This window comes from Stegastes partitus, unplaced genomic scaffold (assembly GCF_000690725.1).
Source record: "Stegastes partitus isolate 25-593 unplaced genomic scaffold, Stegastes_partitus-1.0.2 Scaffold1246, whole genome shotgun sequence".
Lineage (NCBI taxonomy): Eukaryota > Metazoa > Chordata > Actinopteri > Pomacentridae > Stegastes > Stegastes partitus.
Genome location: NW_007578977.1, coordinates 172,863 through 197,509, shown reverse-complemented (window position 1 = coordinate 197,509; position 24,647 = coordinate 172,863). Strand labels below are relative to the sequence as shown.

At 40.2% G+C, this 24,647-nt stretch overlaps 2 protein-coding genes across 2 annotated transcripts; one reads left to right on the top strand and one right to left on the bottom strand.

The window, feature by feature from the left end:
* The first annotated feature begins 11,657 nt into the window (after positions 1 to 11,657).
* Positions 11,658 to 17,887, top strand: LOC103369135 (L-threonine 3-dehydrogenase, mitochondrial-like). Its single transcript, XM_008297775.1, has 10 exons — positions 11,658 to 11,736; positions 12,947 to 13,126; positions 13,245 to 13,287; positions 15,044 to 15,114; positions 15,495 to 15,644; positions 15,758 to 15,930; positions 16,074 to 16,164; positions 16,416 to 16,508; positions 16,608 to 16,784; positions 16,872 to 17,887. Exons 2-10 carry the CDS (start codon positions 12,958 to 12,960, stop codon positions 17,009 to 17,011), a joined length of 1,107 nt encoding a protein of 368 aa, XP_008295997.1. The 5' UTR covers positions 11,658 to 11,736; positions 12,947 to 12,957; the 3' UTR covers positions 17,012 to 17,887.
* A 206-nt stretch (positions 17,888 to 18,093) lies between these two features.
* Positions 18,094 to 21,737, bottom strand: cunh8orf74 (chromosome unknown C8orf74 homolog). Its single transcript, XM_008297777.1, has 5 exons — positions 21,690 to 21,737; positions 19,739 to 19,922; positions 19,016 to 19,239; positions 18,401 to 18,556; positions 18,094 to 18,321 (listed from the first exon to the last, which is right to left on the bottom strand). The coding sequence occupies exons 1-5, from the start codon at positions 21,735 to 21,737 to the stop codon at positions 18,094 to 18,096; spliced, it is 840 nt and encodes a 279-aa protein (XP_008295999.1).
* Between the last annotated feature and the right edge of the window lie 2,910 nt (positions 21,738 to 24,647).

Below are 24,647 nucleotides of genomic sequence, written 5' to 3'. Positions count from 1 at the left end.
ATTAGTCAATATCTTGAAATAATGAAACTCCATTTGCACACAGAAACAAATGTGTTAGCTTTACTAACAGCTCCAAAAAGAGGAAATTCACGACACGTTACCAAAAATGTATAAAGGACAAGTCACAACAAGCGATTATGAAGTGTTCAAAAAGCTGAAGATGAGGTTAATTCTGTTCTCTTGCACTCAGAGTGAGAGAACCAGAGCCGATAATGCCGTAAATCCAATATTAACGTGTTAATACTGGATTCCCAGAGCTGATAATGCTGGGAATCCAACATCAACGTGTTAACTGGACCTAAATCGGTTTTGTCTGTGTCGGATTGCTGGACTGCAATCAGGGCAGGGCTGTGTAACTGCGTGCAGCTGCCCCCCAAACATTGACTTCAACAAATTACCCATTTCACAGCTCACAAAGCATTTAGCCTTCAAACTACTATGCGAGCGAAACCAATCCTGTGCTTTTTGGAAGGACATCCACCCAATATTTCTATCAGTGATCTTAATGGAGCCCGTCCTTCAACCAACGTTCTACTTTTAAAACTAGTGACGCTGCAGTCTGTAATATATTTTAATTAATATGTCATTGATGTCAATGGTTCAGTGCATCGAGATTGAACACCTTTGGTTTTTAAACATGATTTGGTCACTCAAGTTTGGAACTTTTGCTTTAGGAACTTGTCACGGACATTTTTCATCATCTTAGGACATGTTCTTTACTAAATGATTAATTGATTATTCAAGTAAATAACAAGGAGATGACGAAGATAATTGAAATATGCTTTACCTGAAGGGTGTTTTGGTTTCAGATTTTGTTTTGTAGGTTTTGCACATTCTAGAACCATTTTGATCAGTACTGACAGGACAATAAATAATTACAATTATTTGTTGATATGAGGGGTAAAATATCTTTCACAATTAAATGAACGGAGTACTACTTTCATTTTCATGTTGTGCTATATTCCTGCTCATGTACAAATATTTGCACTAAAGTAAAACTAAAATGAAAGGTCTTCTTCATCTGAATTCAGAGCATCACCTAAATATAAATTCCACACAAAATGCCTCACTAGCTGAACATATCAAACGACGCTACAAATCACAAACGTTCCTTGAATGCCTCACGTGCATGCTTTGGAGATGCTAGCTATGCATCTCTGCACATAGAAGCTTCTGGTCTCTGCTAAGTTAATGCTGCATAGTAACTTACACAGACCAAAAATTACCAAAAGAAATAAAGCATTTTAATGTCAGATTTGCCCAAGATGAAAACAAGTGAATTTAGAGTGATAGTTGCATTATAAATGTCAACATTCCAGCCAGTTATGACCATTTACTTGCAGGAAGCCAAAGTCATGATCTTGATAACAGTCATAATTATGCAGCCTTTAGTTCTGACTCTTTATTTGGTCAGACGGGCACAAAAAGTAAAAAAGTGGTGGGTTAGCCATCACCAGGCCTAACACAGCTCCTGTGCAGCTAGAGAAAATGTCACCCAGCCATTCAGTGAGTCTGACTCAAGGACCAACTCTTGACTGTGTGAGAGCAAAACCATGAGCGCCAGCTTGGATCCAGACCTTATCATTCCCTCATTTTGCAGGGATTGTCAGGGGACCTTGAAGCATGTATGCCAGAAACTCAGAGTGTAATAGCTCCCATAGTAGAAGCTTTGGTCCAACAACAACTGTTGGCAGGGGCTAATGAATGGTATATAAACTGGAAAACTGATTTCCTTAATCCACTTACATTTCTTTAGATTCTATGGTGCGGTAAGCCTATTAGGCCACAGAGCTGTGGAGAATCATGCAATAAGTGTTGAATGTACCAGCGCTGGGAGACTGAGGAGGAATTGTGGCACGATTGTCGTCTGAAAGCAACACCCTGAAGAATACAGTTTGCAATATTTGATCAAATCATGGTTAATATAAGCTACAAAAAAAAAGAGAAAGAAACCTTGAGAAAGAAACCAAACTGATTTCTTCATCGCCTATATCCACAGCACTAAGCTCAGATTTGTCTCTTGGGTTCCTTCTGCTACATTTATCGAGGAAAAAGGAGACCAAGGGAGACAGAAAAAGAGAGAAGGATCAAGGTCTCTCCCTATAATTACAAAGATAGCACAGTCTCACTCCCTCCCCAGTGTAGCCTCCGAGGCGTCACTCCCCGTCCCTTCATATTGTATAAAGACTGTTCTATCAGCCCAGGAACGGCATCATTGCTTGTAAATTAATTTGGGGTTCCTGTCAGTCGGGCCCTTCTCCTCTCTTATCTGGCAGTGTAATATGGGAAGCTGAGAGGCTCGGGAGATACTGCTGAGAGCGCTGGAGGAGAGGAGGTGAGGGAAGGGGAGGATAGGAGGGAGCGAGGAGGGGAGGAGGAGGGGGGGTGAAAGTGAGTATTAAAGAGAAGAGAGATAGATAGGAGGAAAGAGAGAGGCAGGGTCAAAACAAGAGAAGCGAGTGAGAGAGGCGAATAGGTCCCTGCTGGATGTCAAGAGTGGATTCGAGGAAGGACCTGACTCAGTGATAAGTGAATATGGTCTGGCATCCTATTTTACACACATACACACACACACATACACACTCACAAGCCATTTGTCATCCAGACTGGACTCTACAGCGAGAGGCCTTCACCTATCAGCACTATTTGTCGCCGTGTCACAGCCTGCGGATAAATCTTCTCCCAAGGATCCTTGTTTAAATCCGCCCCCTATTACCAGAGGTCCGGCCCTCTCATGATCACATGAGCTACACACACACACACACACACACATAAATACACACCTCTGACCCCTTCAGTTGTTTGTAATTAACCCCTCACCCACTGTATGTAGCCTCAATTCCCTAATGGCAATAAATAGGCCTGACTACAATCCCATTAGCGGACGGAGTCATGATGGTGAATTAGGAGGGACAGTGACTAACTGCTGGGACGAAACCGAAGCTCCGAGTTCATTCACGTGCGATATGATCATTTTTACTGACACTGTGCACCTTCATTTTCTGAGAGGGTTTATTAGCAGAAATTAATGCTGATTTATCTATCTGTTAACAATATGTTACGGCCGCCGCGATGCCCCGTCGTTGTACGCTCCTTTTAAATACTTCACAGATAATTGTGCATGCGTGTGTGTGTGTGTGTGTGTGTGTGTGTATATGTGTGTGTTCTGTGTTGACGGAGCAGTGTTTGTGACAAGTCATTTGGGTTGGGCTGGAGCCATTTGTGGGTGGTTAAACAAGGAGGAGGCTAGATGAAAATACAAATTAATAGAGTTGTGTTATATCTGAGAGGCTTATATTTTGCTAATTTCAAACAGCCAGTGCTGTTTTTATTTTGTAGCCAATCGGGACTGTAGTTGACAGAGACTCACATAATTTTAATATAACTTTCTAATATTGACAGAAGCACAGATAGAGGAGAATATCGAGGTACTTGAGTATTTTTATTTTTTGCTGCTTTACGTTTCTACTCCACTACAATTCACATGGAGATACTGTTCAGTTAGAATTATTGTACAGCGATAATAGCTTTTTATATCTTGATTTTTATCAGCTATAGATTAAAATACCCATTAAATAAAGTAATTACAATTAGTGCTACCTTGGCAACATTAAAATTCTGCTTTTCGCAGCTGGAAATTTCTATTTAGGGCACTAAGAACAACAATTATCATGAAACCAGTGCATATTTAAAGCCGAGATAAAAGCAGAATTAACCGAAAACTTACAGTACAAATATAATTGTGCCCACACACACACACACAAAGTTCTCCACCGTAACACCCAGTAGGGAAGCTAATCATTTACAGCCTTGACAGTGCACATGATGATACTGTAGGACATCACTTCATTGTACATTATGAGTTAAAAGCCTTTGTTTCAACCAAGAAATATGAGTAATTACATTCATGTTTGTCTGCGTAAACAATAATTATTTCCACTCCGTATTCCACATTAAACAAAGAATATCTTCTTCTTCATGTGGAGAGCCGAGGCTGCCACAGCAATAAAAGCGCCCTGTTTTCCAAGTCCATCATTTTCGAGCATTTACACAAAGCAACAATGAGCACAACAAGCCGGGAATATGCGAACATATTCAGATATTTGGCAGTGCTCCAGAATGGCAAAAAAAAACAAAAAAACAACAGAGGCTATTTCAGCAAATGAACAATAAGACATGCATCATCTATTGTGGTGTGTTCTGCCGCGCTGGAACTGAATCCAAAAAGGAAAAACTGGTTCGTATCCAGATGTATGGAGTGTGAAGGTAGACGTGGCCGCAGTAACAGTCCTGATGGAGAAATCCTGGCCAGTACATTTAAAAAAATAAGACAATCTATTTAAGCGTTTTGTGTTTACTTTTTGTTCATTGTTCTATGTACACAGGATAAACCAGGTCCAAACATTAAAGCAAAATCCAAAAACACTAATTTAAAAACATAATCTGCTGTAGATTCCCCACATCTTTGCCTTTTGTTTTGTTTTTTGTTTGAAAAGAAATTAAATGGCAAACATTTTACAGAATTAATTGTTACATTATTATTTACAGCAGACATTTTTCTTAAAAGGATAAAATAACATTTGTTTTTTTCTATTTCCAAGGCCAGCCAGCTGGAAAGCACAGATGCAGGCCTCTGGATTTCTTGAATTCTAGGTATCTACTGCCACCTGGTGGCTGCGGACAAATATCTGCAACACAGGAAGCAAATGTTCTTCATTTTAAAATGTGTCCTCACATAAAATTTTAAGATACTTGAGTTAGTTAAAAAATAACCTAGCAACTACAGATTATTTTTATGACTTATTACTATTCTAGTTTATCCATTATTCTTCTTAAATAATTACTTTCTCAATAAATCATCTAAAAAAAAAAGCCTTTCACAGTTTGCCAGATCAAGCTGACTATCAGCCCTTTCTCTTATATACAATCCAAAACCCAAATGTTTACAATTATATATAAAAAATAAGAAAGCAACAACTCCTCACAGTGAATGAGTTGGGCCTGTCATGATGGGAAATCTTAGTTGCTGATTAATCGCCGCACAAATAATTTTGATTAACAATTTAATTGCCGTTTTCTGCTCATCTAATGCCTCTGTTACTTTTAGATTAGTTGTATTTGCACCTTTTTGAAGCAAAACTAGCAAATTCGCTCCTCCAGGTTATTGGGCTGTCCGAACCCAAAATCAGAATGTCCCCACAGCAGTGTTTTTGTGTTTACCTTTGTTGATGTAAAGAGATGCTGATCAAAATATTAGACATTAGGTGCCAGTTGGTCCAATTAAACCACAGCAGGACTGGGGGCTAAACAGTGGTAAACAATGCAGAAATGGTGATTAAAACATGACAGTTTTGCTAGTTTCATTCTGGTGTTTTTTGTTTTTTTTTTAAAGTGAACTGAAATACTTTCAACAATCATGCAAATTGAATGCAGTCACCTCAAATAATAGTGATCAAGCAATCATGTAATAATTGTGACAAGTCTAATCAACGTTAGAGAAGTGTTGGCATTTTAGTTTTGTAACCAACAATCACAGCAGCTTGTCAACAAGGATTAATTTCTGAATAATTGTTCCAGTGTTATTAAAAGTCTAGAACAGACTTTGGTAAGATCCAAGCTTACATAATGTAATATTCCTCATTGCAAATCTGCCCCTTTTTAACACAAATTTAAATGTGATGTTGGACCAACATTTGGCTTCTAAACTAGTTGCGGTGTTCTGCTTGTACCTCCCAGTGATAAACTGAGATTGAAGGTGAGCACAGCGAAAGTTTCTCCTTTCAGCACGGAGCTCCAGTTGATGCATGTATAGAGCAACGCTTGCATCTGTCTGGGAGTGTGTGTGTGCATGTGTATGTGCACACTTGTCCACCATTCAGTTAGCGATGCAAGACACAGATTAATCCACTTACATGCAACAGAGAATAAATCACTTGTACATAATTAGCAGGGGCAAAGTTATAACTGACACTTGGTTTCATCTTAATTACAGGAGGGAAATTCGTTCCATTAATTTTGTTGGGTTTGCATGAACACATCTCAACTTAGTTAATCACAGCTGTCATTGTTCTGGTAAATGTTCACAACAGCTTGACAGTCATTTAATTCATTCTTATGGGAACTTCTGATTTTAATAATAACCATGCACTGGTTTGCATGAAATGAAAGTAGCGTTAGAACACCAGGTAGTTGTGGTTTTTGCTTATTTAAGCTTTAAGGTCCAGACTGTAGGATCAGCTGTTCTTGGGAGGGGGGAGGGAGGGCACACATACTAATTCTGAAACTTTCTCTAATTTTAGCAGCAGAGAGGCTCGAAAGCCAGCTCTTCACAAATTATGTAAATAAATAAAGAAATAAGATGATGTATCATTTTACTAACAAAATCTGTTGCAAAACAAATTTAAATATGTGGGACTGCTCCATTGTGGTGTATCTAACAAGCCACAGGGCATTCATTTATGGCAGTAAACTCTGAAACAGATTTATGTGAACATCAAAAGGAAACATCATGACTAAGGACATGGTTGCAAGTAATTTCTCAGCAAAGAAAAATACTACAAAGCTTGTCCTCAAGCTGGCACAGACTGGTACTGAATAACAATAACGCATTCACAGTATTTAAGGTCGAAGTTAACATCAAAAATTAACCTTGCGTGTGTGAAATACATGACTGCAGTGTCCTCAACTGGGATACTCCAGGGAGGCCACCAATTCACAATGAGTTTTTTTGTTTGTCCGAAAATTCTAATTAACACAAATCAATGTAGACACCATTGATGATGATAAACTAACCACGAATGCTTGTCCAACCTACACTACATCACAATGAAACATACTGGCCAGCGAACTGTGCTATTATCCAAAATGTTCAGACATTCTTGTGAGTCACAATAAATAGATTTTTATTGTTATTATTATTTAAACAGAACTTTCTTTTGTCTCAAATGAAAGAAAGACATGAATGCAGTTTCCACTCATTGTGCAGCATATTTAGCCAACTTGACGGAAGAAAGATCAACTCATCCAACTACACACTGATAGTACACATAGAAGCATGTATGAAACAAGACCACTCATCCACTTCTGAAATTCTTTCAGGTAGACTTATGACAATTAATAGGAAATGTAATGAAAAGAATTTTGCAGCAATGTATTTTTAAAAAAATACAGGTCAAGCATGGATGTGATCGTCTGCCTACCAACCTTCATCTGCCCTGGGAGAGACAATCTATCATTAGGGTCAGACCTCTCAATAAGAAGTTACACATTGCATTGTTAGTTATTCTTCATGTTAATATAGTCCTGGTTTAACATACAACACAATTTGATATAATGTATTTAGTAGGGGTTCGTGTTCCATCTCAGCTAAGGGAACGTTGGCCTGAAGGCTCCTGACTGTTATATTTGTATGAGGAATAGACCTATCATTGGTCTGGCCGATATTTGGCATATCAACCAATTATCACTAAACTAAATGCACTACTTAGGGTCTGATGCAACTGGATCTCTGTCTGTAGTCACTGTGGGGTCTTTCTCGCACAGACACAACTCAAAATCTGAACAAGAAACACGAACCTTTCCCTCAAACCATGAAATTTATTGGTTTCACAGTGGTTAAGGTTACACTGGCGGGTGGGCTAGGAGCAGTGGCGGCTGGTGAAAATTTTTGGTGGGGGGGGGGCGCAGTCTGCAAATGACCTTTTATTTAAAATCAGAAATTAGAATATGAGTAACATCAGGCACAACCATTTACAGGAATGCAAATTGTCTACTTTTGGAGGATATTCTAATCATAATATAACTTAATCAAGAATTACCAGAACTAAATTTCAAAATCATTCATCAAACTTTCAGCAATATTTACAGGATCTGTAAAAACACACAACATAAATAATGGGGAAACAAACACTATTCAGTGCTCCAGACTGACTTTTTCTCTGGTAGTACCAGTACGACCCACTTCCTCATTCTGTTGCACCTCCCACCTGCTCAAAGGTAAAACATAAACATTTTCTTATCGATAGACGCCACGATTTACTGATGTTCCCTAAACGCCCCACACAGCAGGCTGTGCTAGCGGCTGTTTGGTGGCTGTGGTGTGCCCTGACCGGTGTGCGACCAAAAATGACTTTAAAAAAATAATAAACTGGGGCGTTGTCACGACAGATTTGTGCGAGGTTGAACCCAGTTACATGAATTCTACACGTGCTCTTGTCTACGAGCCGTCTTTTCTCAACTGACAGCAGCCCAATGCATTAGTCACAACAGTGGCTGTCATTTAGTAGAAGAGGGGAAAGGCCGTGTGACGGTGTCAGAAAGCGCAGTCGTAAGAACGTCGAAGGACAGTTTTGATATCCAACCACAGAAGACAAAAGCAAATAAAAACAAAATTAACTGGCTTACAGCAAAAGTGGGAGGGTCCAGCAAGCACCGTGAGAAAGCCTGCAGCTGCCAATCAGAGCCCGGGCCGAGGTCACATGAACACAAAAAGTTTTTTCGAGCTACATACACACTCATGTGGCCGGCGTCCCGCATCCAGGAAGTTTTCATGATTTTTGACTTATCTAAAATGTCACTTTTTTTCCCTCTTAAATCCAAAGTCCCTGAGATCGAGCTGTCCGTGTCGCTTGGCCATGGTGCTAAAATCGTAATGAAAAGGAAAAAAGAAACGCTGTCTCCACAGACTGTTTAAAACGAAGGACGTAGCTACCGGTTTCTGAACTGAGAACATGAAGCCAGGGTTTTGCTACTTCCTGGTTGACATCTTGGATTTTTGGAGCCAGTGACGCAAAAATAGTCGGAAGGGGGGCGGAGCCATAGGAGCAGCGATTGGTCAGACGGATTGAGAGGCGGGCCCTCTCTGCCCGCCCACATTTAACGCTTTCTGCTCGCTTCATCTGAATCGTCGCTGCCGACTGTCAATCAAGGCAGCCACGCCCCTTGCCCCCGCAAAATTTTGACGATTTTTTAAAATTCAGTATTGATTTACTTTGAGATTGGCCACCTGATCTCTGAATTTGACATGAAAACTAATAAGAAAAAAATCCTGAGCTGTAGAAATTGTGGTATTTCGTGATCTGTGATCACTTCTTTTCCAATTCAAGCCTATGGGAGCCAGGGCTTTTTGGAGCCAGCAGCTAGAGGACGGAGTGATATTGCAGGTTTTTGACACTTCCGGGTTGGCTTCATTTTTCAGGACCTGTTGCTATGTCCATCTTTTATACAGTCTATGGCTGTGTCACATTCACAGTTGCCTGCTCTCCCTCAGTGTGGGATTGTCAACAGAGCTGATGAAGCGCAACTTGATGGCCGAACAGTCCGTTTGAACGCATCTCCCTAAATATTGGAATAGTGGTTATATTTCCATTGTCAGAAATTCAGAATAGTTGTAATATTTCCACATTTATTGGTCAAAATGGCTGGGGATGGGATGGGAAGGGGGGATGACCGTTTGCGAGGGGGGATTATTTTTACCATTTTTGTTTCAGGGGGGATGCCATCCCCCATCATCCCCCCCTCAACTCGAGCACTGGTTGTACCTCTGCTAAACTGTAAATGGATGCATTTTTGGAAAAGAAACTGTGAAGTCAACTGTGAATCCAGCATGTCAGCAACACAGCAAAATTGATAACATTATTTCTATACATATTGTCCCTGTGTTGGTTTCTGTGTGAAATTTGCTGTGTTCTTTTTGATAATATAGACATTATATACTGTACTGAAGCTGTTGTGTTGTTGCTGTGGATAATATCTTTATTGTTTTTTCTAAGCTGTGCTGGAACGACTCATTACCTTTAGTGATTAACTAAATTACTGTTAGTCTTGTTGGCGTTACCGTGTATGTTAGGTATATACAGACTAGAGATCGACCGATATGGGTGTTTTCAGGGCCTTTACGGATTATTGGTCATCAAGAAAGAACAACAACCGATATTTTAACCTGGCATGAATTAAATGTTATTCTTTTAACAGCATTTGATAGCAAGGAACCTGTCATTAATAACTGGGCCTTTTCATTATCAAGACATCAGAACATCACAGGATGCTATGACCATTTGATTGATCATTGAGATTGAACAGTTTGTCTCTTGCAGTTCTGTCTGTTGTTCTTCTCTGTTTTCATATTCTTTCTTTGTGCTGTCACTTGTATTGCCCACTAAGGTCCATATTGTAAAGCATAATGTGCTGCTGTTTTCCTGACAATGTTTCAGGGTAATCTGTACCTGCCTCCTAACCAGTGGCAGATGGTTAATACAGGGCGGAATTCATTAAGTGTGCAATACCTCTTCCAACCACACACACCGTGCTACGCTTACCAGCCGTTACAACCCAGAGGGGCGCTGTTTCACCCATTTCACATCTCTGTACACTGCAATGCAATCCATTTGGCATTCCTGTGATCATTATAACCTACTCTTTCTTAATTATTCAAATCCCTCAATGAAAGTTTAATTTTTGCTACTCTATATACATGGACTTTAATTTCGTTTGAACACTCTGTAAGACATATTAGGTATCAAACAATTAAATTTTGCATTCATGTGATTACTTGCGCAACAATTTTGTACATTTTCTGCATCATTTTATGATTGAAATGTCTTTATTTGTGTTATATAAAACCCAAAATTCAGGCACAATGTCCTTTTCTTCTTTCATGTTTTTATTATAGAGGACAAATGCACTTGCTGAAGGGGACATTTTTTCTGCATCCCCCCTGAAATCTACAGCTATGCCCAAAAGATAGATTATTTTAATGTGGTAGCATTATGGCAAAAAAATGTCTCAAAATGCACCATTCAGCTGGGTAACTGCAATATCCTCAGCACGCAGAGATCACCTTTGTAAAACCCAAGTGTTTTGGGCTAACAAGACCAGGCTCCTATCAAAATGATTGGGGGAGAAAACCTTGACTGCAATTTCAGTGGTCACCAAGACATGAAAACTGCATGAATAAAATCACCAGTCAAACCTGATAAAAGCTGCTTCTGTTGACTTTGTCCCAAAATGAGGTTAAAAAGATTCTACGTCTACAACACAAGCACATAGTTTCATGACACTACACTTGAATCAGTGCAAAAAACACAATTTGCTTAATGATTTCCTGTTTGGTCTATTAAAGCTTTTTTGTTTGTTTGTTTTATTAATTGATTAAATAACTTTCACAATATCAAATTTAAATAAAATGTCCCCGGAAATAAATAAATGTGGCATTATGAAATAACTAAATCTGACATAATGCAGTAAAAACCCCCTGAAATAAAGAACTGTCACGTTATGAAAAAAAAGTGTCATGAAATATATAAATGTGTCAGTGAAAAATAAAAGTTATAATTATGTATATATTTATTGTCGAATTTATTTATGTCAGGATTTATTTCTTAACCATATTTGTTTATTTCATAGGAATATTCATTCATTTATGTTTTTGTTTAATATTGAATATTGAATAAAACGGCATTCTACATCCCAGACTCTTTGGTTAATATGGTAACGTATTTATAGTATTTACTGCAGTATAATTTACAGTGCTTTGCGTGATTTCCACTTGTGTTGCGCTTGTCAATCTTTTGTGCTTTTATTTTGAAGGTCATACCAGGGAGTTTATTTTGACAGGCTCGCTGTGAGCCAATCACAGCGCAGAACAGTCTTTCCCACAGCCACGCGACAGCTCTCCTGTTTGATTACAGACGTCGGAGGAGTTTCGAGTCGTCGCTTCTTTCTGCGGTTTACATTGAAGTAAGGAATAAATGCGACTTTACTTTGTATTTCGTGTCGCTTGTTCCGCCGTGTTTATATATTCTGCTTGTTTTTGTTAGCTTCAGCTCACTGAAGTCGAGTTGAGCCGGTTTAAATGGTAGCTAAGCTAACGGTACCGTTATCTAACATTAGCAGCAGAGGGAGGAGAGATGAAGAGGAGAGTTACGCCGACACTTACTTTACCTGCCAATCTGTAAATGAGGTTATCTTTGCGTTGCACATGAACAGATAACAACGAGCTAATTATCAATCATCTGGAGGCTGTTTGAACAATCATATCGATCATAAACAAGTAAAGAACCTCACATTAACTATGGTTTTAGACACATTTAATACACTTTTTCCAATTCTGAATGCACAGCAGCTATAGCAGAATCTGTACCAGCTGTGGGAATTGGCTCATTGTTCATTCATTGAAAGCAGAATCGATGATCCGTGTAGATAGAAAACCTCAACACTTCTTATTTTAATTGTGTCCTAAGAAATGGCCACAATAAAGGCATCACAATACAGTGCAAGGCCTGAATTAATATCTACCTTCTTATATTTAGTTACTGAGCTTGTCTGAGTAGTCACTAACTCAGTTGGATTAACACATATGCATGTTATTTTGTCTATTTTAAGCAACAGTTTCCTTTCCCAGTTTAACTTTATACTACTAGTATCTATTGCAAGTCTACTACATGGTATTATGCAGTAATTGTACTGTTCAAGGTTGGTGTTTCGGATCTTCCAGATTAACCTGACTGTCCCCTCTAAGCTGAAGGGTGGTCTGGAATATAAATGAAGGAGTCTATACTTAGACCAAGTCAGCAGCAGGCTGTACGGAGCTAATCTGAGATAGGTGTGGGGGTTAGGCAAGACTTAAGGTATGTTTATTTTTACAGTTTCAAGCTAATAAATACATGGCCTGTACTTTTAAACTTCTGAACTACATTGGAGACGGTGGAGCAAAACAGAAATGATCAGACATAGAAACGCAGTGTATAGCATGTCTATAGAAGTGAGGAAGGTACACACTGTTCTGTACATAGGGGTAGCATCTAGAATGACACCCTTATGCATTAGAATCAGTTTGCCCTTGACCACACAAATGTGCTTCGTAATAGTAATTCAACCTATCTGTTGTGTGCCAAGGTTGTGGACGCACAGAGTATTTTATTTTAATGATCTGTGCCTTTTTTTATAGGAGGTTTTACGATGCTGAGAGGTGCACTAAAAACTGTTGGGAGCAGATCCCAGTGCGGTGTGGAGCAACTGATCTCTGCGCTACGCGGAGTCAGCTCATCCTCACAACAGTTATCTGGTTCTGGGAGAACTCATGCTTCATCCTGCACTGATGGGGACCCCCCCAAAATCCTCATCACAGGTGGGTTTTTTCACTGATTAGCATTTATTCTCTGTATTTGTTTCCTTATTGTATAATTTTGGTCAGAAACTCTTACAATGACACTTCATCTCAGTTGTTTCCTCCTTTATCTTTGTAGGAGGGCTGGGACAGTTAGGGGTGGGGCTTGCCTCGTTGTTGAGGTAAGGAGCTTGCATAACTTCTTATTTCAAGTCTTTACCTGTGTTTTTTTTTCATTTGTGTTCAGTTGCAAATTATAGCACAGTACAGCTGCAAGAAGAACCCAGAAACAGGAGAAGGTGACACCTGCTGGGCAAAAATGATATAACCTGGGATATGTAAACAGCTCATGTGGCTGTGAAAACAGATACAACAGGTCGCACAATCTTATATCATGGACCATCTGGCCTTTCTCGTGTTTTGCTACATGCAGGATGGCGGGGTCGCTGTTGAATTCAATTCAGTTCAATTCAATTTTATTTGTATAGCGCATATTTACAACAACAAGTCATCTCATAGCGCTTAACAAAGGCAGAAACACCCAAAAATCCAAAACATTTGGATTCCCTATAAGCTACAGCAGTCTGCAACAGTGGGAAGGAACCAAAAACCCCCACGGGGGAAAAAAAAACCTCCGACAGAACCAGGCTCAGGGAGGGACGGCCATCTGCCTTGACCGGTTGGGTGGATGTGGGATGAATTATACAATTTAGTGTATGGTTAAACAAGTTATTAGAAGTTATTGTCCTTTTGTTGAAGTGGTCCTGTATGTCATTCAGCTGCTTCTCCAGTAAATAACTCATCCTGCAGATGGACTTCTCCATCTTGGGCTGCAACTAGAGCTCTTGTTGGGCTCTCCAAGAGATCCGCTGCGAGCTGCAGGGCTACTCCAACCAGAACCTGAAGCAGGTGAAGAACCAGTTTAATTGTCTAACCTCATTGAGGCCACAGAGCAAAACAAGGGTAGTGTAAAGTCCACCCAAGATGAAATAGCCTTCTTGCTGCACTCCAAGATGATGGAGTTCATCCACAGAACAAGAGACTTGGCGTAAAGGCTGCTGAATGACATGGAGGACCACCACAACAACAACCTGGCCAGTCTGTCAGGACAAAAACATGAGATGAGACAGGATAGGGCTAACTAGTTAGTGATGAAGAAAGTCATTTTCTTTTATTTTGATGGTCAAAGACCCCTGAATTCATTCCTTGTTGCCTTGTGTTTTCCCATCACCCTTTGTCATGTGTTTTCCCACCTCCTGCCAAAGACCCCCGATTCCACCCCCTGTTGTTCATTGTCCCCTTACCTCCTGCCATTTGATTAGCAAATGTATGCTATCAGAACCCCGACTCCACCACCCGTCTGGTCACCAGACTCCCATTTCATCACCTGTGATTCATTGTCCCCCCTTACCTCCGGTCATTTGATTAGCAACTGTATGTTAATTTACCTCTATTCACCTCTGTGTTTACATACAGGCCCCCCCTACCCTCTTACTTACCCTATGAATGTGTGACTCTGCAGATGTTGAGGGTCGGTCCACCTTCACAGACTCATGCTCTGTGTTGGTGAGCCCATCGTATACCGGAATACTAATAAACACCCACTACAGCAAACTTCACATGAGGACTATGAGTAAAATTTCTTCAACATTAGGTTGGACGGATCGTTGAAAAGAAGCAGCAGAGAAATGAATCAGAAAGGCAAACATTTACCCAGCTAGTCATGTAATCACAAGTTTACCTGAATCTGTAGGTAGACTTGTGATTCATGTCGTGGATTGTGAGTCTACCTCAAAAGACCTGAACAGTTAAGTCTTGTGTTTAAGGTTAATCAAACCGTTTTGCCCCCCAGGCTGACTGCACTCATCACATATGTACTGTAGACATGTTTGCTGATTACAGATCCCAGAACTGACCGTGCTGATGTTTCACCCTCAGGAGGCGATTTGGAAAAAACAATGTGATCCTGTCTGACATCCGGAAACCACCCAACCATATCTACCACAGTGGTGTGTACTTTTTTTTTAACCAGCTTTTGTGCAAAATTAATGTTGTGTACACGTAAATAAAACACTTGACAGATGTTCACCCACATCAGAAAGAGAGAAATAATCAGAGGAGGCTGAGATACCAATTTCTTCTTCATCATCAGCAGTCTCTAAAGACCAGAACACATTGAAACCTTAAGACATGTCTTTGTATTGAAGTACATCCCCTCCCTTTTGTCGTAAATCTAGGGTTCGCTTTACTCTTTAGAGTTTTATTCTCATATGAGCCAAGTAAATGCAAAACATATGACCGTTAAACTAGGCTCTCAGGGTACAAGTTTCCACAGTTGAGTGGGTCGACTCTGTTCAAATACTTTATTGTGTACATGTGTCCTCTACAGGTCCATTTATCTTCTCAGACATCCTGGACTCTAAGAACCTCAGGGAGCTCATAGTCAACAACAACATCAGCTGGCTGGTTCACTACTCGGCCGTGTTGTCGGCTGTGGGGGAGAACAACGTCGCACTGGCTAAAGAGGTCAACATCACAGGTACACGCTTTTTTAGAGCTGTGAATCCGTTGAACGCTTGTTAGCAGATTCTAAACGGATCAGCCTTTAGAGTCATATTAACACACTTAAGCACAGCCTCTCTCTCTTTATAGGTCTCCATAACATATTAGACATAGCAACCGAACATGGTCTGCGTGTGTTTGTCCCCAGCACAATCGGTGCCTTTGGTCCGTCCTCGCCCAGGGACCCCACCCCTGATCTGTGTGTGCAGAGACCACGCACCATCTACGGTGTGTCCAAGGTTCACGCAGAGCTGATGGGTGAGGTGAGACACACGCTGTATATTCACACAGACAGAATTTCAGCTTTAAAACTACCAAGCTGTGTTTCTTTCCCCGTGTTTTTAACCATTTTAACTGAAGTCCAAATAAGGAGCATTGTGAGTGTTTACCTGTCTCCCTTTCTCAGTACTACCACTACAGGTATGGGCTGGATTTCCGCTGCCTCAGGTATCCAGGCATCATCTCAGCTGACTCCCAGCCTGGAGGAGGAACCACAGGTTGGAAACAGCACATTTACAGGGCATCTCCACCTAAGCCTGTTTGGTAGACCCATGGCGAATGTCATTTCCTCCAAACATTGTTATTTGTCTTGATATTGTGGGGATGTTGTCAGGAAAAATTGCTCTAGTGGACACCCCCCTTGGATTGGATTTGCTTTTTTACATGACACCAAACCTTTACCTTGATTGTCTTTGCTCGATATCTTCCCTGCTGCCTGGCTTTGCTGACCTGTTTCTCCATTTCCCAGACTATGCCGTCCAGATTTTCCATGCAGCTGTGAAGAGTGGTCACTTCGAATGCAACCTGCGCAGTGACACACAGCTTCCTATGATGTACATTGGTAGGCCAGACTTCATTTTATGGCTGAGTTGGCATCATTTCAACACCACTCTTTATATCTTTCTCTCATCTTTACCTGTGTTCCCCCTCTCCTGTCCAGACGACTGTGTCAGGGCTACTCTGGAGTTCCTGGAGGCTCCGGCAGACACACTCGTCAGCCGCACCTACAACATCAACGCCATGAGCTTCACACCGCAGGACCTGACCCAGGAGATCCAGAAAGTCCTGCCTGACCTCAGGGTCACCTACAACGTAGATCCTGTCCGACAGGCTATAGGTGATATTACTGTGTGAACGAATGGAAGGAGCGTTGAACACACTGTAAAGAACATCATAACTAAAAGTCTCTTGTGGGTCGTTTCAGCGGACGGCTGGCCAATGGCGTTGGAGGACAGCGCGGCAAGGCGGGACTGGGGCTGGAAGCACGAGTACGACCTCCCAGAGCTGGTGCAGACCATGCTGACTCACATCACTCCAGGCAACCAGGTGGCACAAGCCAACTGAGCCTTTTGCAGGATTTCTGTAGCAACTCCATCCAGAGCTTTACTTGAAAGTGAATGTTACATTGAGCATTTTAGAGCCTTCACCATCACACTCACACATAAGTCCTAAATAAACACCAACGGGTTGATTTGACAACATCATTGAGCTATAAACTTCAGTATCTGAGGCAAAAACATTCCAGATCACTCCATGTCACATATCTGATTAGATTTGTGGCTTTGCATTCATCTCCATTTCTCACCATCCGTCCTCCTCCCTGTTTTAACTCCAGCTTGTGTGCTTCATGTGCTGCAGTCACTATAGCAACTTACTGAACATCAAGAGTTCTCTTTCTGAATGTATTATATGTATGCATATTGTGTGTTTTAAGTATGTTACCAGCCTGTTGTATGCCTTAAGTGGCACTTTTGCCATCCTCAAAAGCAGTGGGCTTTCATCAAAGCTGCACTCTAACTGAATATGTACTGTAATCAAAACAAACAGGCTTTACCGCTGCTACTGTTACTGCAGAAACTGGTAACCGTAGATAGAAGCACTGCAGGGATAGTTTTTACAGGTTGCTGCTTCACTTGACTTATGTGACTTTTTCAGAAAAGGAAAGCGAGCAGAGCTGCTGGAGGAGCTGCTTGACCTTTCCACTGGGTGTTGTTTTATTTATATTAAATTATTTCTAATGTCCATTTGGAAACCGCAGTCTCGGTTCTAAATGTTTGAGTGTTGAATCAGTTGATGATTAGCAGTTTTTTTGACTGCTAAAGAAGGATATCTGCTGTTATGTAGGTGTGTCGAATGACTTAAAGGGATATTGTATTTTAAATGTTTATTTTTAATGTAGCTTTTTTGTCAAAACTGGAGGATATTTGAAAAATAAATCCTTGAATGAAAGCAGTTCCTTTGACTTTTGTAACCACTGATTATACGTGCATGATCACAAAACTTAACATTGCTGTCTTGCTTTAAATTTCAAGCATTAGATGTCAACTCACCCAGTACAAAATGCATCCAAGGTGGCTAAACATTTGACGAACTTGAGCATCCAAACGCAACAAACGTGTGCGTCCATTTAGCTTTATTCTCTGAGGTCACACAGCATTTCCAGTGTCTTTTACTCTTGTTTTATGCTTTGCTTTTGCTGGTGTGTCTGGACGTCGGCTGGTGTGACCTGTGTTGTGGTGCCTCCCAGTGGCCAAAGCTGCGTGCTGCACTTTGAGCTGCAGGATCTCACCGAGCAGGGTGACCTCTTGGTTCAAACTTGCCTCTATCTGCTCTTTTGTGGTCCTCAGTGTTGCATGAACCACCTCCAAAATGCTCTGTGCACACAGGCACAAACAATGTCAGGATCCCAAATGCTTCCACTGGTTTCAGTTTAAATCTGTCTGTGAGTCCTACCTGTTTGTCCAGATGCTCATCTTCTGGCATGCCGGCCTTGCTGAGAGTGAACCATGATCCCTCTCGGAGACTTCTCAGCTCTTCTTCTTTCTGTTGCAGTTCTGAAGTGACTTTAGCTAGATCCTGCTGAGCCTCCCCCTCATGCAGGTCTGTGCCCTGCAGCATAAGGACAGTGGACTAATCAGCAGGGGCCACTTAAGGAAGATAAGACAAATGAGGAGATGCATTAAAACCATTGTAACACTAGCAGATAATGATCTGCATTAAATAACCCACTGGACAGCTCCTTTGTTGGCAAATTAAGCCACAAGACACATTTTTCTGTTGATGTAAATTCCCTGTGGTGATCATTAGGTGATCAAGAGTCTACAATCGTGCTGTAGTGAGTCTGTGAGGATACAAAATGCTAACATCAGCACACGAACATGTTGATGTTCAGCAGGTATGTTTATAATGCTCCCTGTCTCTGACATTTTAGCATGCTCCTATTTAAACTCAAAGCGCAGCTGAAAATACTGTGATCACCTAAGTTGAGAGAATTTAACCTGTATTTTACAACACCAGTGTGATAGATAGATAGATGATGTCAGCCACTGCTTAAAGGTTTTCTCTCACCTGTACTAGAGGACAGGGCGTTGGTGGCAGCTGCACCTCCAGGTGTAGCTGAACGATGGACACGTCAGCAGCTCCATCCACCACCGCCTGGAAAAGCCTCTGCCGGGTAAAGCAGGTGTCTGTGAGGTACTGGGTGAGCTCGTGTCGGTGCACAGGAGTAAGGTTTGGTAAACGCTCACACAGCACATCTCTCAGCATGGACAGCAGTTTGTTTCCATTGAGATCTGATGGATGGAAGAAAGTCCAGAGTCCCCAGGAGATGTTTATTAAACTTACAACCCAGCAAAATAAGATGAAGTTTGTGTTCTGTGGCTGTCAAAATGGACATAACTCCAAAACTAAAATAGTTTCCAAGCCCTAGTGTGATAGACTTGTGTTATTAATAGTGCATGAAGAACGTTTTCATAAGCTACGTGGGGAATGAGTCACTGCAGATGACTCATTCCAATTTGGGGTAGAAAAAGAACATCTGTTTTAGGTGAATGACAATGACAGCCATTCATGTGAAATTTGTGCATTTCTGTTATGGAAAAATGCCCTAAAAAACAACAGAGAGAATCTGTTGCAGCTTTATATCACAGGGAATTCACTACAATGAAATTAAAAACACATAACAACAGTTGAATCCTTTGCTGCTCTTTGCCAGTTATCAGAACAAACAGTGCTACAGTGCACTGTGTCACCTGTGAGCCCTCTGTAAAGCACACTGCTGTTTGCTCTGACCATCCAGCTGTGGAAACATGTCTTTAGCAGTCACAGCTGCCCGGATCACGTTGGACCAGGAGAATCCACGGTCTGCAGCGAACGTAGCGACGTCATATACAAACTCCTGATGGAAGCCCCGCCGTTCGTCAGAGAACTCAGGCCAGGAGAAGTGACAGCTGAGCATCTGCACGCCAGCATCTCTCTAAAATAAAGAGTTATACAGCAGCAACAATATGTCATGTACAAAGAAGTAGCAATTTGCATTTAAAAAAAAAGCTTATTAGATTAAGTCCTGTATTCCAAAGTACTCACCAACACTGTTTTATTGTTAAATTACTGAAGCATTAATAAATAAGCAACATTTTAAAAGCAAAGCTTTAACTCTTCAATCCCATAATTCAGCTGTTAACCTTGTGTACTGCTGGCGTTGCATGATTCATTCATTCTTTTCACACATTATTTTTGCTGATACTGTACAAGTGCGTCATTATAGCTGCTTCTTGTGTTTGGTGTTAAGAGTATTTAGCTCCCTTTATTTTTGTTCTCTCATGTATTGTGCTATATATAGTAGATGCTCATGAAGTATGGAGGATGAAAAATGACTTAAATGTGTTTAAATTAATACATAAATATTTCTATAAATAAATAAATACATTTTGAATTTATTTCTATATTTCCACACATCAGCTTTCATTTGGGCTATTTCTCTAGTTCTACATTTATGTATTTGTTTAGATATTTCTACATTAATTCAAAAAATAATTTATTTGTTTCTACATTTATTATGCACCTCTACATTTACTTATTTCTACATTTATGCAGTTAATTACATTTACTGATTTATTTCTACAGTTTTTGTGTCTACACTCATTGATGCTTTTTTTTTTTTTTTTTTTACATGTATTTGTTTCTGCATTGTTTGATATACTTAATATACTTATACATTCAAGTATTTTTAAAAAATGTTTCCACACTGGGGCTGCAAGGTGGTGCAGTTGGTTAGCACTGTTGTCTTGCAGCAAGAAGGTCGTCAGTTTGCGCCCCAGTAGGGGCACCGGGATCTTTCTGTGTGGAGTTTGCATGTTCTCCCCGTGCAGCGTGGGTTCTCTCCGGGTTCTCCAGCCTCCTCCCACAGGACCAAAAACATGTTGAGGTTAATTGGTGATTCTAAATTGTGAGGATTAAGCGGTGTATAGATAATGGATGGATGGATGTTTCCACACATACTGATGTATTTTTATATTTTTTTTGTTTCTAAATTTAATGTCTTATTTATACCCCTATTTGTCTGTATAATATGTTTGCATTTAGTTTATTTCTGCACGTGTTTATGTATTTATTTTTTACATACATTAACTTATTTATTTACATATTTCCAAGTGTATTTATACTCATTTCCTGTCCTCCATAACAGTATATATGACATTGTGGTTTTCTTACATATGTGAACTATACATTATTTGCTTTGAGGTTGTTTGTTGTTATTATTTGTTATTTTTGCTTGTTTCTACTGCTGTGACACTTAAATTTCTCGACATGGAACCAGTAAAGGTCAATTCTGTGCCACAGCTTTGTAGTTTATATTCATTCATGACCAGTAAAGGAAAGTTAAAGGTTTTTCTCTGTATAAGCTAGCATAAAATGGTTCATATTTAGCATTATGTTCTAGCAGCCGTATGGACTTACTACACTGATCTTTTTTGAGCTAACATAATTGAAATTACACAGATTTAGTTTTTAATCTTTCAGTCCCCCAAAAACAAATCAGACAGTTTTGTGTGCCAAGACGAAATAGGATGCGCTTAATCCACAACACAGTGGAGGACTTAGCTTCGTGCTAACACTCTTTTCCTGCTCGGTTACTTCACTTTTTGGTCGATTACATGTATCTCTGCACCCTATTATAAATCGACTTTGTGTTTGTATCACTTAAATCAAAGCTCTGGGTGCTAACTCGATGCCTGCCTACCTGGAGTCTTGATATCTGTGTCATTTCACTCTCTGTGAGGGAATCCATCCTGGATAAACGACACACGGGCACTTGGTTGCTATTGGAGACGGACGCAGGCGAGTAGGCGGGGCGTGGGTCCCTTTCGACGCGATGACGTATATTTACGTGCGACGTCAAGCGGCTGTTGGAATGAGGATGCAGAGTTCACATTAATCACTGCCAAAATATCAGAATCATATGATGTATTTATATTAGAATATAATAACTATCAGTAACATATTACAGACCTGCAGCTGTTCGCCTGAAGAGTTCAGCTGACACCTGTTGTTCATGGTGGCTGCTTAAATGAACAGTTTATTATTATGGGATGTTTGTAGGCTGAGGGACAGAAGGAGCAGCAAGTCTCTGTTACTGTTGGTGTTGTCAGTGAGTTTGTAACTGATCGTGTAACAGGGCTTATCAGTCCGGGTCCACAGATGGCTCAGGCAGCTTTAATCCTCTTTAGAAAGAATCCCACCCCTCTTCTCTCTTTTCTCCCCCCTCTCTTCTTCTTTTTTCTGCCTCTTCCTTTTGATTTCCACTGTATAAAGCCAAGGAAAGAGAAAACAGGGGTCCCTAGGGAATGTTCCTCGAAGGATCTCTATATTTATTTGTGTGTCATTAGAAGGGAGTAGACCCCGCTACTGAGCCAAGAAAGTGACAGTTGACAAACCGTATCCTGTGATGTGGCATAATTAATCACTAAGGTGTCACAGGCTTTTTGAAAAATCATTCAGTCACGTCATTAAACTTCATTTTATTTGAGTATATAAAGGCCTCAGCAGATGTGAGCTGTCACATAAGATGAAAGGTTTACAGGATTACACATGTGCATTAGACTCTATTAAAATCAGTTAGAAAAACTGTTAGAAACGTGGTTCTGGTGAATATCGTGCACACAGTTTAAAAAAAAAAAAAAAAAAGCCTACTGAAAAGCTAAGCCAGGGCACCAAAGAAGACACACTTAAAAAAAAATGTACTGTAACTTTCAACAACTGTTCAAATGGTAAAAACAAAAACAAAAAAAGCAAATATCTTGCAGATTTGAATAGAATAAAACACTGGAACGTTACAGTCACACATTGTGAAAGAACCAATTGCTATTTTAAAACTACAAATGTGCACATTTTTACAGTTTACTGTCAACATGGAAAATAATACTTTTTCTGTGATTTTACTAGATTTTGTTTTTAGTTTAACAAATCAGGGAAGCTCTTTAGGATAACAGTCAAAAAATTATTTACCATTTTAAACACATTTTTCTTGGCAATAATGGCAAGTATCTGTAAAATTATATGTATATATATATATGAAGACAGATGTCTATAAGAACAAATTACTATTAAAACAATGTCATGCTACACTCAAACACTGTAACAGAACAAACTACTGTTTTTTAAAATCCATATTCTGTGGGCATTAATTATGTATTAATTATGCATTAATTAACAATTAATACATAAATTAATACATTTTCTCTGGGATATTTCTGGATAGTATCCGTGACTTAACAATAAAGGGGACATCTTTAAAATAACAGTAAATCGTTTTTTGTTTGTTTGTTTGTTTGTTTTTAAAATTAAAAATAAAAAGGTTAAAAACTAACCAACTAACGAACTAACTAAATATATATATATAAATAAAGTTAGTCTGCTTTATAGAAAGTTAATTTATGCTTAGTGAGCAACTTATAACTAAGCAAAGAGTGCTTCAGGGCTTTGACAGCTGAATGTAAGGAAAGTATGTTGTCATGTTTTCTTTAACGTCTGTGAATTTGGAAATTTATCCTGCAAATCATGTCTTACTGTTTATTTTTTTCAAAACCTTATTCTGTCAAGCTAGCATTTTTTGTGCCAAACTAAAAACGGAAGACGCTTTATTTTGAAAGGCTACACCATCCTGTTTTGCGCTGAACACCTCTAGCTTGCCGCGTGTGTGAACATGCGCCTCCTCAGATCTCCGCTGTCCGGGAGGCTGAAGCCGCAGCGCCGCGCTGCCCGATGCTGTCTCTGTTCATGTCCGCTCCTGCTCTTGACTGCACCTGGATTTATTACCTCAGTATCAGAACTGTCTGGGTCTATAATCGATTATCGATCTTCTGCCGTTCCACGCGCCCATATAGGTAAGACTGCCCTCTTTTTTTCTTCCTCTTCACACCTGTTGCTTTATAGCCTGTAAACTAACGCAAACCCGTATTTCTACAGTGTTTAGGAGGCGGTGTCCTCGCACTAATGTTACTGTGTTTACAGTGTTTCTTTGTGTGTGATCCAGTTGTGGAGGTGAGTCACACACCTGCTTATAGGATCAGAGACAGGAGGGACTGTACACAGAGGAGTGAGTGGACCATCTAAAGTAGGCCATACATGATATAATCCCTCTTCTATCTTCTAACTGAACCCATCAGACAGACAGAGGGAGCAGAAAAGTGACTTCTATCATTCAGCAGGAAGTGGTGCTGCAGGATGATGGAGTCTCTTCCTCTGCGTTCCTATGAAATACACACAAACTCACAGGTTTCTCGGTGTATCCACAAGGACTATCCATTAGCATCGACTGTTTTTCCACAGACCAGCTGCCTGACGCTTCACTTTGATGCCTGGCTCCTGACAGCACAGGAGCTACTCATCCCTGACTTCTTGTCTACCCAGAATCCTCTGAGGCCCACCTACTCTTCCTCTGTCTCTCATTAAAGCTGTGAAGCAGACACACACTGATGAAACAAGCAGTTACATAAATATCAATTACGCAACAATTTGCTCAGTAGAATATCCCTTTTGTTTGTTTGTTTGTTTTGTTGTTGTGAGTAAATCTCATTCAGCTCGACAACAAGATGAACAGCAGTTGTAGATATGACTCTACTGAATTTGGAAGTTTAACAATTTCAGCTCTGTATTGTTATATATATATTTGATGATGCTACTTAGTGAATTAAAGCTG